General features: G+C 37.5%; 1 protein-coding gene across 2 annotated transcripts in view; it reads left to right on the forward strand.

Annotated features, from left to right (window-relative positions):
* Positions 1-1,169: 1,169 nt before the first annotated feature.
* Positions 1,170-15,917, forward strand: part of ccdc136b (coiled-coil domain containing 136b) — a 31,519-nt gene continuing 16,771 nt past the window's right edge. For both annotated transcript variants that reach the window (XR_014205074.1, XM_082166185.1), the window contains exons 1-2: positions 1,170-1,316; positions 1,573-1,795. Coding sequence is in view for 1 of the 2 variants with exons in the window: in XM_082166185.1 (XP_082022311.1) it covers positions 1,741-1,795 (55 nt within the window). In the remaining variant the exon portion in view is untranslated. The remainder of the gene's footprint in view (positions 1,317-1,572; positions 1,796-15,917) is intronic.

Below are 15,917 nucleotides of genomic sequence, written 5' to 3' on the forward strand. Positions count from 1 at the left end.
AATGAAGACCTGGATCTGCACAAATCACAGTCAGAATGTAAATATACCCTGCCTGAAATAGCTATGATGCAGTTGACTGCCGTGATATTGACTCACATTTATGAAAACGTATTCAAAATCTATTGAGGATTATGGAAAAGTCGATAATAAATACGATTAATAATACAAATATTATTATTTATTAATCTGATAGGCTTAATACATTTCGATTAAAGAAATCGATTAATCACAATTAATCACACCTAACATAACATTTTGTAAATATTTGTGTGTGTATATATATACATATGATACATACACACATATATTTGCAAACTTATGTTAGATGCTATTAATCGATTTGAGTTTGACAGCACTAATTTTATAATTAATAATAATTAATAATATAAATAAATAAACAAACAAATGGCATGAAACCAACTTTGCAATAAGAAATACAATTAATAAAAATATGAAAATATTTTTCCAATAATGAAGACTTAAAATCATAAACTTTTATAATATGTTATACTTAAAACTGTTAATAATTAATAATAATAATAATAATAATAATAATAATAATCATCATCATCAAATAATATTAAATATCTTAAAGGAATAGTTTACCCAAAAAAGAAAATTCAGTAATTAATTACTCACCCTCTTGTCCTTCCAAACCTGAAAGACTTTCGTTCATCTTCAGAACACAAATGAAGATATTTTTGATGAAATCTGAGTGATTTCTGTCTCTCCATTGACAGCTACACAACTACCACTTTGATCCTTCAAAAACTTCATAAAGAGATCGTAAAACTAACCCATATTAACTGAGTGGTTTAGTCCAAATCTTCTGAAGAGACATGATCATTTTATGATGAACAGATTGAATTTAGACTTTGTGCTAGCTACGTAGCTGTCAGTGCAGGGACAGAAAGCTCTCAGACTTCATCAAAAAGATCTTCATTTGTGTTCCGAAGATGAACAATAAACTTGTTGCTTTGTTTTTTTTTTTTCTGTGCAGTCATTGTGGCCCCAAATATAAGTGCAAAATCATCAAAATGCTCCCAAAAGCCAGATGATTTAAATCTGTGGGAAAATGGACCACACAAAGCAATCGAAGAGTTAACAGATGAGAAAAGAGCAAAGTGAGGCAAAAGATAAAGGGGGAGCAAGAGAGCTAGATGGAGTGAGTGAGCGAGAGAGAGAGAGAGAGAGAGGGGGAAGGAAGGAGGGAGACGAGACGAGAGGAGGGCACGCAGTAAACGACAGATAATACACAGCGAGTAACGGAGACGTAAGCTGTCAGTGTCCTGAGCTGCACACAGATCTCATTAAAGGTAAGCAGACCAATGCTTTCTGTGTGTTTGAGAGTCAGAGAATAATCATGTTGCTCAGATTCCCTTGATGCTGTGCAGTGTTTCAAGCTTTGTTTTGCAAGGAGACAATAAGAAACAGAGAGAGAGAGGAAGAGAGAGAACAACACAGTTATTCAGGAAGAGCAATAAACCATCTATAAGCAGGTTAGACGGTGATGTCTGCAGTTGTTTAGAGGGATATTGAACTGATCTGTGTGTATTTGTGTGTGTGTTTCAGGATGTATCGACCGTCGCAGCACAGTGTGTGTGGAGCCTGACATTCCTCGCAGGGCTGTGTGTGTCCCTCCTGTTTTCTGACCATTATCACTGCGTGTGTTTGGACATTTCACCTCCGCTCCAACCCCCCACCCACCCCCACTTCCCGAGGCCTGTCGCCACGACAACCATGGACTGCGGATTGCGTCTGCCGCCCGTCATTGAGGAGGTCTTGGATCCTGCAGGTGTGTGTTTGTGTGTGATGTGTCTACAGGTGTTCATTTGTGCAACAATGCATGACATAATTATTGTTTTCTCTCCTCCTACCTCCACCTGCATTGTTTATCTGGTCTGTCATGAGGCAGAAAGTTAAAAGTTAGATAATCTAGTATGTCAGTTTCTCAGTAAAAGGTAGATAAATAACAAATCTCAAAACTCAAAATAAATGGTTATTATGATACTATGGTGGCTTTCTGTTTATTAGTCTTCTAATGCACTTGCTACAATGCAAAAATGACTTGTTTATCAGTATATTTGTCTTGGTTTCCCAGTAGAAAAATCGGTAACCCTTTATTTAAAGCCTTTATGTATAATGCTTTATAAAGGTATTTATAATTTATGTAATAATGCATTATATCTTTTCATAAAAAATTGTAACCAAAGTTAAAATATATTATAATATTTGCAGATTGCTTGTTACATCTGAAACTGGCTGTTTGTCATGTCTTTAATGCATTATACTTTCTAAAGGTGTAAGAATGAATATATAAGTAGTATAATGTATTATAACTGTTATTTATGATACATACAGTGCATTAAAAAGTGCATTTCAAGGCATAATATGCATTATTTATAAATTATCTGAACATTCTGAAAACAAGATAAAGTTCAGTAAAATATTGTTCTTCAGTTAAATGTTATTCTTAAATCATTGGCAATTTAATTCAATTTTTTTTATTTAACAAAATTTAGCTAGTGTTTATGTTTAATACAGCAACAACAAAATATTTAATAATTAATATTAAATAATAATTGTTATTTGCCAATGGGATAAATAAAATCAACTTAATTCAAGCTATATTCTCTAAAAACAACTTATATTCAATTTTCTTGAGAGGCATTTTTTTTTAATAACTGGGATAAAAATGGATTAAGATTAAAAAAAGAGAGACATTTTTGTATTTATGTCTAGAGTAATGGTTTCAAACTACAATTTGTACTTTTTGGGGAAATGAAACTTATAGTTGTCTCTGCATATTAAGAGACATAGAAAGTATTTTAACATTCAAGAAATATATACTATATAGATTTCAAACTCTCCAAAATTGCCAATTTTGACATCAGTGGTTCTCATGCGTCATGACTGACCCTGTCAACCAAGCAATGGTGTACTGAGGTCTGCTTGTGTGTGTCGGCTAGTAAATTAAGCCTGTTTTGTTTTTACACGCTGTATATTTACAGGAAAATGGAGTTGCTTTGTTACCGTAAATAAAAAGTCTTTGAAGACGTGCAGCAAGGGGTTACGGGAAACCAAATACTTGCTTTCTGATATGTTGCGTGCTCACTGGGGTGTTGTTATGAAACTATTATATTTTGAGTGTTTGTGCACATCCATATTTTTGTGCACACTAATGCTGTAGGTTTCTCCTCGGAAGGGCTTTTATGTCTTAAATAGCTGTTGTCTGCAGACTAGAGGGATTGTTTTAAATTGTGCCTCTGATCAAAAGCAGCGCCGAATGTGAACTTCAAAGCTTCAGTCCCAACGTCTTCATCTCCGTTAGTCCGTTCCCAAAGAACCTCGCCCCCTGCGACAAGATGCATAAGTATTGTTTTACTTGATCTGACTTGGTATTACCGCAGTAAATTGGGATATATGTTTCTGTAGGTGGACTTGAGATAGATTGAAGGAGTTTTAGAAGCTCGTATGGGGTTCGGGGAACGAGAGAGGATCATTCTAGCACAGCACTTTCATGTCACACCACACACATGCCTCTTATTTGCAGTACTTCCATGACAATTCCTTCTAAATGCCCTGCTGATTTAGCCAGCAGTGATGGTGCTGCCTACCTCTCCTCCATCCACCAGACGCCCACATGCTCCACATTATTCGAGTGCCACTTGCATTCCCTGTCCACCCCCGGATGATGAAAACACACGTTCTTTCTCTCACCTCCCACATTCTGGGTGCCATAGCGCCTACAAAGTTTAGGTCCAGTCAAAACCCAAAAGTTTTTGCTACCGCAGCTCATTTACTTATAGAGGCCCTTGCTCATTTCATGCTTGTTTAAGTCTTTGTCCATGCGAGTTGTTCTAGAAGAGATTGAACGGTTAGAATTTCCCTGCAGCCTTTTTTTTTTGTGTCTTTTCACACTGAAAGAGAAGTCCGTTTTTTGACTAGTCCTTCAGTTTGTGAAATCTAAAGAAAATTACACCTAAAATGCACTTACAATGGAAGTCTATGTGGCATCACATCGAGAGAAACGTTAAAATACACAGTCATGAAAGTATAGCCAGTACACATTATGGCCTGGTTTCACAGACAGGGCTTAGATTAAGCCAGGACTAGGCCTTAGTTAAATCAGGACATTTAAGTATCTTTTATATATGTGCCTTAAAAAACATTACTGATGTGCAACTTGAGACAAAACAATGGCACTGACATATTTTAAGATATACCAGTGCAAGTTGCTTTCAGTTAAGACAGCTCAAACATGCATTTTAGTCTGGGAATAGGCTTAAGCCTTATCTGTGAAACCGGGTATATATGTCTTAAAATGAGACTAAATACATTTTATTCTCATTAAAGTCATTAAACCTGTTACTTTTGAATAATATACAGAAAGACACCAGAAATGCATTTTTTACAATGATCCACATGGAATAGCCATTCAAATTATGATTTTGGACAACTTTCCATGCAGCTCAAAAATGTTTTTACAAGCATACAGGCAGCAAAATTTGTCTTAGAAATGTCTTGTTGACATTCCTTCAAGTGCACTTATACTATACACATTTTTTGTTGTTTGTTTGTACAAACTGAAAGATGTATTGAAGTTATTTTCGGTGGTAATCGACCGCATGCTACAGCTGCACGATTAATCGTTCAAAAATTGCGATCTCGATTCAAACACCAACACGTTCTCATTCCTAAAGTGTCAATTAAACCTTTGACAAAATCACATTGGAACATTAAAATCTGCGTTGGCGCTGCCACTGACAGCAGTTGTCATGTTTAAGTATGAAACAGCTTCACAAACAATCTTTTCAACCACACAGTATACTTATTTTTGTGTTAAAAATATTCAATATAACGGAAGTACTGGAATAAAAGTTTATAGTTCAGATATAAACACTGATGTCTATGGAAGTGATAAAAAAAGAGCAAATCACCTTTTGAAAGTAACTTGGCGCTTCAAAGAATGATTGTATCAATTACATCGTTACACCACTAGGTGACGACTGTAAAAAAATGTATTTGTCATTAAACCAATAATTCAAGAGATTCGTTCAGAAACGCTGATTCATCCAGTAATGAAACAAGTGAAGTATTTATGAGTGAGTCATTGGACCCTGTTTTAACGATCTAAGCGCATGGTGTAAAGCGCACGTCGCACGTTCACTTCTAGTTCACTTTTTCTAGTTTAACGAGGGAAAAATGGTCGGCGTGCCAGGTGCATGGTCTAAAAGGGTTGTCCCTATTCTCTTAATGAGTAATGGGTGTGTTTTGGGATTTACGTGTGTTAAACTAATCAGAGTCTCATCTCCCATTCCTTTTAAATGGCAGTTGCGCTCGCGCCATGGCAGATTCGCTATTTACATGGCGGAATTTGATAGTGGAAAGACCGAAGCCGTCCCCAGAGCGCAAACGGATCTGCTCGTGCACGAGGTAAAAGTGCGCAAGCAGACCGTCTACGGGACAAGCCGGATTCCACCATATCTTTATGTACACAATAATAATCTTTTACATTATAATCCTATCTATTTCTGTTGCCTCAAAATAGCAACGCGCCAACAATGCGCCACAACACACCTCGTTCTCAGACCAGAACGCCCATGGGCGCACAAATGGGCGGAAATGCATTTGCTTATTAAACAACGTGGCGCAGTACGTGAAAAATGATAACTGCGTCGGACTGAAACTAGCAAAAAACCCCTGCGTCGCGCTTGGCGCTGCATTGCGCCGGGTGTAAGATAGGGCTCATTGAATCATTCACTCAAACCGATTTTTAGTTTAACAGATTTAAAAGACTGCAGCAATTAGACCTAACATTTAGTCAGAACCTTTAGTAAACTACATGTTATTTTGTTTAGTTGTCTGTTAAGAATCGTGATCTCTATTTGAAACCAAAAATTTGTGATTCTCAATTCATCCAGAATCGTGCAGCTCTAACGTATGCCACAAAACTGATTTATTCTGAACCAAGAATGTTCCTTCATTCTTGTTTACATGTTGCAGAGGTTTACATATGTTGACCGAATGACAAAAACAAGGCATACTGCAGCTTTCCTTCCTCCAAATCTTCCTCTCCTCCTTCCTGCGGGTTTCCTCCCTCTGTTGCTCACTGACCCCATCGCAGATGTGAGGATTGGCTCTTTAGAACATTCCAGAAGAGCTGACGGCGGGAATCTCAAGGGCAGTTCGAGTGAGATCATGCTTAGCAAGAAAAGTTACATGCAGAGAGAGAGATGGTGTATATATGCGCCGCTTGTGTGAGGGCCCACACACACAGAAATAAGCTTTCTCATGAAGGAGTCCACTGAGAGAAACAGCTTTGGGAGTTTCTTCTTTTGGAGTTTTAGAGATTGAACACACTTTTCTTTCCTCCTTTTTATCTTTCTCATCTTCGTGTTTGTGAGTTTTGTGTGCTTGTTCTCATAACATTAAATTCAGAATTAACCCATTTATTTCTCTAATCCATAAGAGCACATTATTCTAAAAGGGAAAAAAGGGCCGTTCTTCATAGTTTTCATTAAAACTTTCTCCACCCTGGCATGGACAGGGAAACATAATATTATATGATTTTTGGCTAGTTTTGGCCGTGATTGGGCCAACCCTGGTTAATGCATCGCAAATACTATTATCAATTAAAAGTAGCCTATTATAATTTGTATTCCTTGTTCTAATGTATAGTGTTTAAATGTTCATTGAATGATTGTTTTGGTGTTTGGTGTTTTTTTCCTTGCATTATATTATAACTCCTCATGCATGTTAAAGGCCCACTGATGTGCCTCGCAATGCGCAGCATTATTTAATGTGTTGATGTAATTTCTACTGAAACAGGAAGACAGAGTGGGACATATCGAACAGCCCCTCCCCCCTTTTAAAATAGCCAATAGCTTTTGTTGATTTAGCCCAGAGCCGTTGAGCTCGGTAAAGCTGCAGTTTCCTCCTAATCTCTAACCGTTTCTCCTCGCAATCTCCTCCGTATCGTTTTAAAATACAGCATTCTGTGCAGAATTCAAATGGGTCCGATAAGTTTTATGGGATGCGCCGACTTGCACATATGGTCCGCTCTGTGCTATCGTGTTTTTGGACCGGAGCTGCGATGGTTCGCGTGACACTAACATGAAACCAGACTTCATTCGCCCCAATGGAAAGCATAATTACATTGTCTGAATAGTTCCCTATCCGTTCCCTATCCCCTATATAGTGCACTGTGTGCCATTCACCATGTAGAAAATTGTAAATGTATGATCAAATGACCAATTTCAGCCGCAGCTTCAGCGTCTATTTATAATGTAGGGGGCGGGGCGCTTCAGATTTTAGAGAGCATTTGATTGGACAGAAAATCTGATGAGAAGCTGAAGTGCAGAGTGATGTCATCAAAATCACTGATCCATATTGGCGTAAGTGAGAGACTGTAAGTTTTGAATGCTTATATATCTTCTAAATGTGAATTTTGCTATTGTTTTGGAGCACACTACCATATAGATTCAGTAAGGCTAACATATTCATATTAAAGCCAAAAAACTTCAATTTTGATTTCATGGGGACTTTAAGTGCAAAAAGATTCTGGTAGGAACTGTTGGGGCTTGGGTAAGGGGGCTGTAACCATGGCAACAAGGCGAGAGCGTGTGAACTCTGGTAAACGTCATACAGCTCCTCCTTTTGCGTCTGTCAGAGTGAGAAACCAACAATCTCGTTTTTCGGTGCCGCTTTCTCCTTGCCTTCTCCAATTTTCCTGCTTCCCACTTCCGCCCCTCCTCCCTTTTTTTCTCTCATTCTACCTTTCTTCCTACCAAGCCGGGGTAGAGGCGCTGTGAATAATTCATGCCACTCCTCACTGCGCCAGAAATGTGACACGCGCACACACACACACACACACACACACACACACACACACACACACACACACACACACACACACACACACACACACACACACACACACACACACACACACACACACACACACACACACACACATTTAAAGCACTCTAATGCTTCTGGGACCCAGTGATATCTCACTTAAACACAACTCTCACCTTTCCTAAGCCAAATGAATGCATTTTTCCATTTGAATCTTTTATTTCAGCTTAATGGTGTTATGACACTTTATTCTCTTGTTCTTTAAGAAAATGCGTTTGGTTTTGATGTTTTTTTCAATGTGTTTGTAGAGAAATTAATCCTATTGGGAAGGACACGGTCAAAGTGAGCCGTTTGTACACAAGGCTTGTCTTACAGTGCTCCACATGTGTGTGTAACGGTCAATGATGTGTGTCTGTCAAGGTTTCAGACTGGACGGCTCTACCTCACTGCGGACAAAAAGCTCAGATATCGTGCTAACAGGACCAACACAGATAAAGGATATATTTGGTCTGTTCTAAATCTTTTATGTGTTTTTCTTGTTAGACTAGGGAGAATCTTGCTCCTATTAGGGAACCAAATAACTAAGAAAAATTGCAGAATCGTTCAATAAAGCTGGTTCCTGGTTGTCCTGAAGCGTTCACATCTCTTACTATTTTGAGTCACACTTTATATTAGGTGTCCTTAACTACCATGTACTTACATAAGAAAATAAGTACAATGTACTTTTGGTGTTTATGTTGTATTGTTGCTATTGAGGTGGGATATGGGTGAGGTTAGGGACAGGTTTGGTGGTATGGGTAGGTTTAAGGATGGGTAAGTGTAAACTGTCTATAGTCCGACATATAGTTTTTCCGAGTAGATTTAAAAAAAATTGTTGACCGATATAATCCCAGAATCCCTGCTTTCTTGATTTTACTCACTCATTATGTGTGAAGTCTGATGAGATGCTTTCTGCTGCTTTGGTAATGTCTAGGTTGTCATCAATTAATGAGAACTAATTAACAGTGTTATAATAGAGAAGAAGAGAGCAGACATGTACATAATTGGAGAATACGTAATCATCCCCCACCTGTGAGACCTCATTGATATTCCTGAAACACAAGTCTGTGCTCACGAGCGGATGCTGATTTACATCGTGTCAGTGTGTGTATTGATGTATGCGTATGGTAGGGCTATACAAGCGTTGTTTAATGCTTGTTTTTGGACTGATCGCTATGTAGAAAATGTCACTCAGCACCCTTCTCTTCTCTCTGTGTAGGCAATATGAAATCAAGATCAACCCTGTTTACTTGCTTAATAAATGCCCTTGGACTTATTGTGCATAATTCATCAATGCACATTATTGTAATATAAAAGCCTTTTATATTTCATCAAAACTTTCTCCGTCTCTGAAATGACTCATAATTTTCCTGTCACTACAAGGCTATGTGAAAGATTATGCTGATTAATCCAGTCAGTGCTGTTTCACAGAGTAGTTCACAGAAATAGGGCACTTTGTCATTTATTTATGAAACCTCATGCCTTTCCAATCCCATATGTCGTAACGTTTTCCATTGAACATAAAAGGAGATGTTTCACAGAATGTCCTGGTTATAATACAGTGAAAGTGAATGGGGATCTATATTCTTCCTCTCTACCCTTGATCTTAAATTTTATTTGCATTTGCATAATTCAAATTGGCACGTCATGCCAGGTTTGATGTCACTGACGCCAAATTGCCATTTGTTGTCACATGCCTTGTTACTTTTTAAGATGGAATTCAATAGACACTATTCTAAAGTTTGCCATTTTCTTCACGCAGAGCTACTTTTATGGTGTTTTATTTTTTAGAGTTCACTCAAGTCAATTTTATTCATATAGGCCTAGCGTTTTTCACAATACACATTGTTTCAAAGCAACTTTACAGAAAATCATGACATTAATGTTCATAATATTTTAATATCTTCATGCCTTATAGTTGCACTTAGCAGATTAGAGCTGGGCAACAGTATCATATAAACAATCAAGCAGTTGAGATTTGCTATAGTATATATCGCTTTATGTGAGTGTACTTTATATGTGGGTATATCTGGACTTACTTGGTTGTTGTTATTCAATTGTTACAGTATGTGGATGTCAAGGATTATGAAACCTGTAAGGTTTTGTTCATCTATAACATTTCTTCTAGTGATTTGGTGAAGTATAATATAATTGCCATGGTTAAAGGATGCATTCAAATGACAGGGTTAACATTTTGATCATACTGCCCACCCCTAGGCAACTTGAGGAGCTAATTGAAATTCATGACATAACACATATTACATAATACCTTTAGCCCCTTAACGCACAAGTGTGACAAGGAATGAAAAAAATAAAATTGGATAATGGAAAAAAAAACCTGTTACTATATGGAAAAGAGCAGCATGAACATTCTTCAAAACATCTTCTTTTGTTTTCCACTGAAGAAAGTAAGTGACAGTGACTGTTACAGACCCCTTTCCCATGCATCTGTTTTTCACCAAAGCTGTCAGTTTAATAACCAACAGGCACTGTTTAGCCAGCTCAGTCTGGGTCCTTTTCGCAGAGACGTTGCTATACTTATCCTGTGGTTTACTGCAGGCTTATACGACACCAAACACCGACCGCATCACTTCCCTCAGTCAAAACCCTGCAACAAACGATCTGGGAGCTCGCTTGACTTCACGAGCAGCTGTTTAACATCGACAAGTGCGACTTTTGCTCCATTACAGAAAACTTTAGACTTTGCACAACACTGCAGCAGCAGAAGCCTACTTGTTTTTGGCTGATGTTAACTATGGAAAAACAGCTCACTAGCTCACTGCATTGCAGTCATGCTTTAGTAATGAGGAGGAATGCAATTTAAGTCGAAAATGCCTTGCATGGTTAAGCGTGTGTGCAAGCGTCTAGTTTTGTAGGTTAGTCTTTGTGTTTTGTGAATGTATGTGTGTGGAAGGTGTTTGCTCCTTGATTTCCCAGGGGCCATTGTGACTGTGTCCATCATCTTTCCTCTTCTCAGAGCTGTGCTGAGCTTATTAATGATGTTTAGACTCTGATTTTCATTGTGGCTCACATGATGGCGACAGACTGCATTAAATTAATCGTTTAAATATTATTTTAGGATTTGATGGATAGCTTGAGACTAAAAGGCTGAAAAGGATGTATTTGTTTTAAGGTTAAGGTCAGTGTAGTGTTACCCTGGTCTAGCATTGAGAGTGAAAGCAGCGCTATAAACAGGAAACTGATGTCACCATCTGGATTTTAGCCAGACACGGGCTGATCATGGACTGAAAGTGTTTGTGAAATGTTAGGCCAAACACCCTGAAAGAAGAGATGGAGTGGTGACCCCCTGTTACATATAAAATAAAATTGAGTGTTGCATTGTAAACTGGGCCTATGATAACATGCATATGAGACTATAATAATGTATTTACATGGTGCTTTTATGATGAAAAAGGTATAATGAATAACACGAATATTTATGAATAACATGGTCATAAATTTGTTACATTCGAAATGAATGAAACATTTTTTTTGAATGAATGAATGAATGAATGAATTTTATTTTATTTTATTTTATTTTATTTTATTTTATTTTATTTTATTTTATTTTATTTTATTTTATTTTATTTTATTTTATTTTATTTTATTTTATTTTATTTTATTTTATTTTATTTTATTTTATATGACCCCTGCAGTTCTGCTCTGACCCCTGAAATATTTTTCTTTCTCATAAACAGTTGCAAATGCATATAGTTGAGATCATACCACTCTGATTGGGGTGGTGGCGCAGGGGTGGTGGCGCAATGGATAAGACACATGCCTTTGGCGTGAGAGACCCGGGTTCGAATCCACTGTGAGACACCAATGTGTCCCTGAGCAAGACACTTAACCCCTAGTTGCTCCAGAGGCGTGCGACCTCTGACATATATAGCAATTGTAAGTCGCTTTGTATAAAAGCGTCAGCTAAAAATGAGTAAAAAAAATGATTGGCTGTTGACAGTATTTATAGTATGATTGATATTTCAGTATAAAGGAGATAACATAATCAAAAATACTTATGTTTAAAAAAACAATAAAAAGAAGGGAAAGAATGAAAGTGAATAAAAAGGAATAGCGTAAGACTACTGAATGTATCGTGTCTGATTGATGTTGTTTTTGTTATGAAAACTGCATCAATCACACATCATCAACATCAAATAACAATAATTACACTGGATTTCTGCCAGCCACAGGCTGATCCCAAAGCTATGCTTGTGATTGGAATGAAATTAATTCTCTGAGCTCATGAGAACTAGACGAGAGCTATATTTGTGTTTGTGTGTGTCTCGATCGTGATGGAACTCTTTGCACGTCAACATTTAATGCCACTCATGATATTAAGATTTACCTAATATGGCCTTCCGGTCATGGTCTGAAAATGAAATCGTTTAGTTTTGATTGTTATCTCCAAAGCACCAAGTGCTCATTTCCAAATGAATTGTGTCAGTTGTTTGGTGAGTGAATGTCAGAGTCTCATTTTAATGACATTTTTCATTTATTTATTGCAACGGCAGAAAGCATCATGAAATTATAATCGGCAAAATGACCAAAATTAAGGAACGGGACTCTCGCATTCACTTAAACTATTCTAACTATGTCTATTAGGACAAAGAGGCCTATTCTTGGGCTGTTTCCATTAGGAATCATTATGCACAAGTGAAAATCACAAGAATCTGAGTTGAACAGGAAGTGAGGCGTCTGTTCTGCCAGGCTCATATGGAGCATGATGTTTTTACAAGAGAAAATAGGCTCAGTCCACATGTGTTTTGCGTTCTCAGTGTTAGATTGTGCTATTTAGTACTTTTGTGATGCAGTATACAGTTAAATGTGTCATGTATTTATAAAATTTTTATATAATTAAAAAATAATTATAATATAAGGATTATAAAGCCAAGGTTTCTTACACAAAATCACTTGTTTTATCATTTTTAATTATTTTTTATCTTTTTTAATATATATAGTTTAGTTCTATGACCATATTCCAACTCCAGCGATCGAAATTTCATTATATAACCCCTTTAAATTTTAAAACAGGATATATATTATGTTCAGCGAGATAGATAGTTTTAACTATAAGTTCTGTATCAAAGATCATAGACTGACTGCACTACTTTGTACTTGTTATTTCGAAAACCACAGAGGCTACTGTTGTGTAACTACATGGCCTTATCCGTCCTTAGGGTTGCTTCATGATTGCAATTTGTGTTACCTATATCCAGTGATGTATCCGGATGTCTGTGTGCATGTAAAAATAATTTTCTGTCCCCACAGAATAATTCATGGCTCAGATACACTGGATAAAGCTGATTTGGTGCTATCAAAGCAGCCTGTAATCCTGTGAGCTCAAGACCCTGCTTGTGCTGCTGCTTCAGCCTGTGTGTGTGTGTGTGTGTGCGTGTGTGTGTGCGTGTGTGTGCGTGTGTGCGTGTGTGTGTATGAGTGAGTTTCCTCACTGGTTCATTATTATTTGATAGATGTTTGAAAGACTTTAATCTGCAAAGCATGATCAATAATACAGTACTGGGCTCATTACAGTGGGATACATATCATTCAGGAAGAGAGAGGGAAATGAGAGAAAACCAACCAGAGGAAAAGAGAAATAGAAAGTGAATGAGAGAAAGAAAGTCTGAGGAATGGAGGGGGAGGAGTTGCTGGCAAGACAATTCATTTTCCACACCGACAGATTCCGTTAATCCCACAAAGACATCTGATCTAAGAGGATCAGAGAGATGAATCGTCTAGTCAGGTCTGGCGTGGCCGACTGTCTCCCGTGTCCTGTGTGTGGACTTCAGATTGTTCTTGAGTTTGTCAAAGCAAATCCACACATCACATATCATACCAAAATGCGTTTGAGGGTATAAACAATATGTCACGATCAAATCTTAATTTCAGGACATGTTATTAATGTTTTGTTCAAGTCATCAACAGTGCCAAATAGTTGTAGAATCAGTCATATATCTGATTCCTCACACACACAGCCCTTGTGGCATTAGAGTGAGATTGTAAGAGAGATTAAGTGTGTGTTGCCTTGCCAATTGTCTGGCTCACTGAGTTCAGAGGTCAGAGGGCAAGTGAGAGAAGCCTATAGAGTAAAGCTAGAGTTATAGATCAGCCTGGAGGAGGTAGAGAGACTGAGGTGATAGAGATTCAGGAAGAGAGGAACAGGTGACTGTTGAAAAGAGGGATGGACCCGGGAAAGAGCAGGAGGATCATTTGGATAACGCGAATGAAAATAAGGTGATGTGAATGGTAAGAAAAGCGAGGGAGGAAATGAGTGTGTGAGAAATGGAAGAGAAGAAAGGGAGAGAAGAGGAGGACAGAAGGGCTATTTTTAACCATCTGGCTCCTTAGTTTGGTGGGTGATTAGCACAGACTAGAGCGGAGAGCGACAGCAGGAGGAGATCTGCTGCTCACTTTACATGGGCAGGTTTGTCACAAATCGGTAATGTCTTATAAATATAATTAATTAATTAATTATTTAAATATTTATTTCATTATTATTATTATTCTATACCTACTCTTTCAGCATAGAACAAAATTGAATCGGCTTAATGTCTTTTGTACCTGTCAAAAATTTGGAAACAATAAAAAAAAAAAAATTTTTTGAAAGAAGTCTCGTATGCTCACCAGTACGCTGATTTCACGCAGCCGTTATTTTGAAATCGAAAGCGAGGCTCCGGTGGGAAGAAAACCGGAAGTGTCGCCTTTAATCACAGGAGAGTCGTGAATGCGATGGCGTATTGTTGTGTTTAATGATGGTGTGTCAATTCTAAAAATGTACATACATTTATTTCCTACTTTAGACTATATACAGTGAAATTCATTTATAAATAAAATATTTTTTTTATATCTAATTCAGAATGTAAAAAAAGAAGCAGGAATGAACTATATACATATCCTATATTGAATAGTAACATCCAATAGTGTAAATCGCGGCAGCAGCTTCAGGTTGGTAATCCAAGGCATTGTTGTTTATCTTTACTTCCGGGGTTCTTCCCACCGGAGCCTCACTTTCGATTTCAAAATGGCGGCTGCGTGAAATCAGCGTATTAAGGCTGCATTTATTTAATCAAAAATACAGTAAAATCAGTAATACTGCAAAATACTATATATATTTTTAATGACGTCAAAGCTGAATTTTCAGCATCGTTACTCTAGTCCTCAGTGTCACATGTTTTCCTTCAGAAAACATTCTGATATGCTGATTTCCTGCACAAGAAACATTTATGATTATTATCAATGTTGAAAACAGTTGTGCTGCTTAATATTTTTGTGGAAATTGTAATACTTTTTTCAGGATTCTTTGATGAATGGAAAGTTCAATGAACAGCATTTAATAAATTGATTTATTCAATTTATTAAAGCATTAATTAAATATAAATATTTTGTAACGAATGTCTACACCATCACTTTTGATCAATTTGTTGCATCCTTGATGAATAAAATAATTTCTTTCTTTCATTTTTTCATTTTTTCATTTTTCTTTCTTTCTTTCTTTCTTTCTTTCTTTCTTTCTTTCTTTCTTTCTTTCTTTCTTTCTTTCTTTCTTTCTTTCTTTCTTTCTTTCTTTCTTTCTTTCTTTCTTTCCTTTGTGTATACCCACTCCTGCCACTAGAGGGCTCTTTGGCTCTCTCACACTGTTGCTGCAGGCTGTGATTTCTTCTCAGGACTGTGTGTGTGTTTTGTGTTTGTGAACAGACAACAGGTGAAGGCAGAGGGGCGATTCATGGCCTAAATCCTTAATATAGCACACATTCCTCTAGCGCCGAGGCACTTTTGGCCCTGGTTGGGTGTTTAGATTGCTTGAGGGGGGTCTGGAGGTCTGTTGGGGGCAGAGAGAGATGAGAGTCGGGGGCCAGCAGGTGATGAAGGGCTTCCTCAGATGAAGGTGGTGGACTGGATTGATTTAGTAAGTCCCCACCAGAGATGACAGGTGGAGGTTGGGGGTGGGGGTCTGGGACATGCATAGCTGCACATCTCCAAATGTGCATGTCATCAAGGGAACTTTTAAATGTCAT

The sequence above is a fragment of the Leuciscus leuciscus genome (genome assembly GCF_965113295.1).
Source record: "Leuciscus leuciscus genome assembly, chromosome: 4".
NCBI lineage: Eukaryota > Metazoa > Chordata > Actinopteri > Cypriniformes > Leuciscidae > Leuciscus > Leuciscus leuciscus.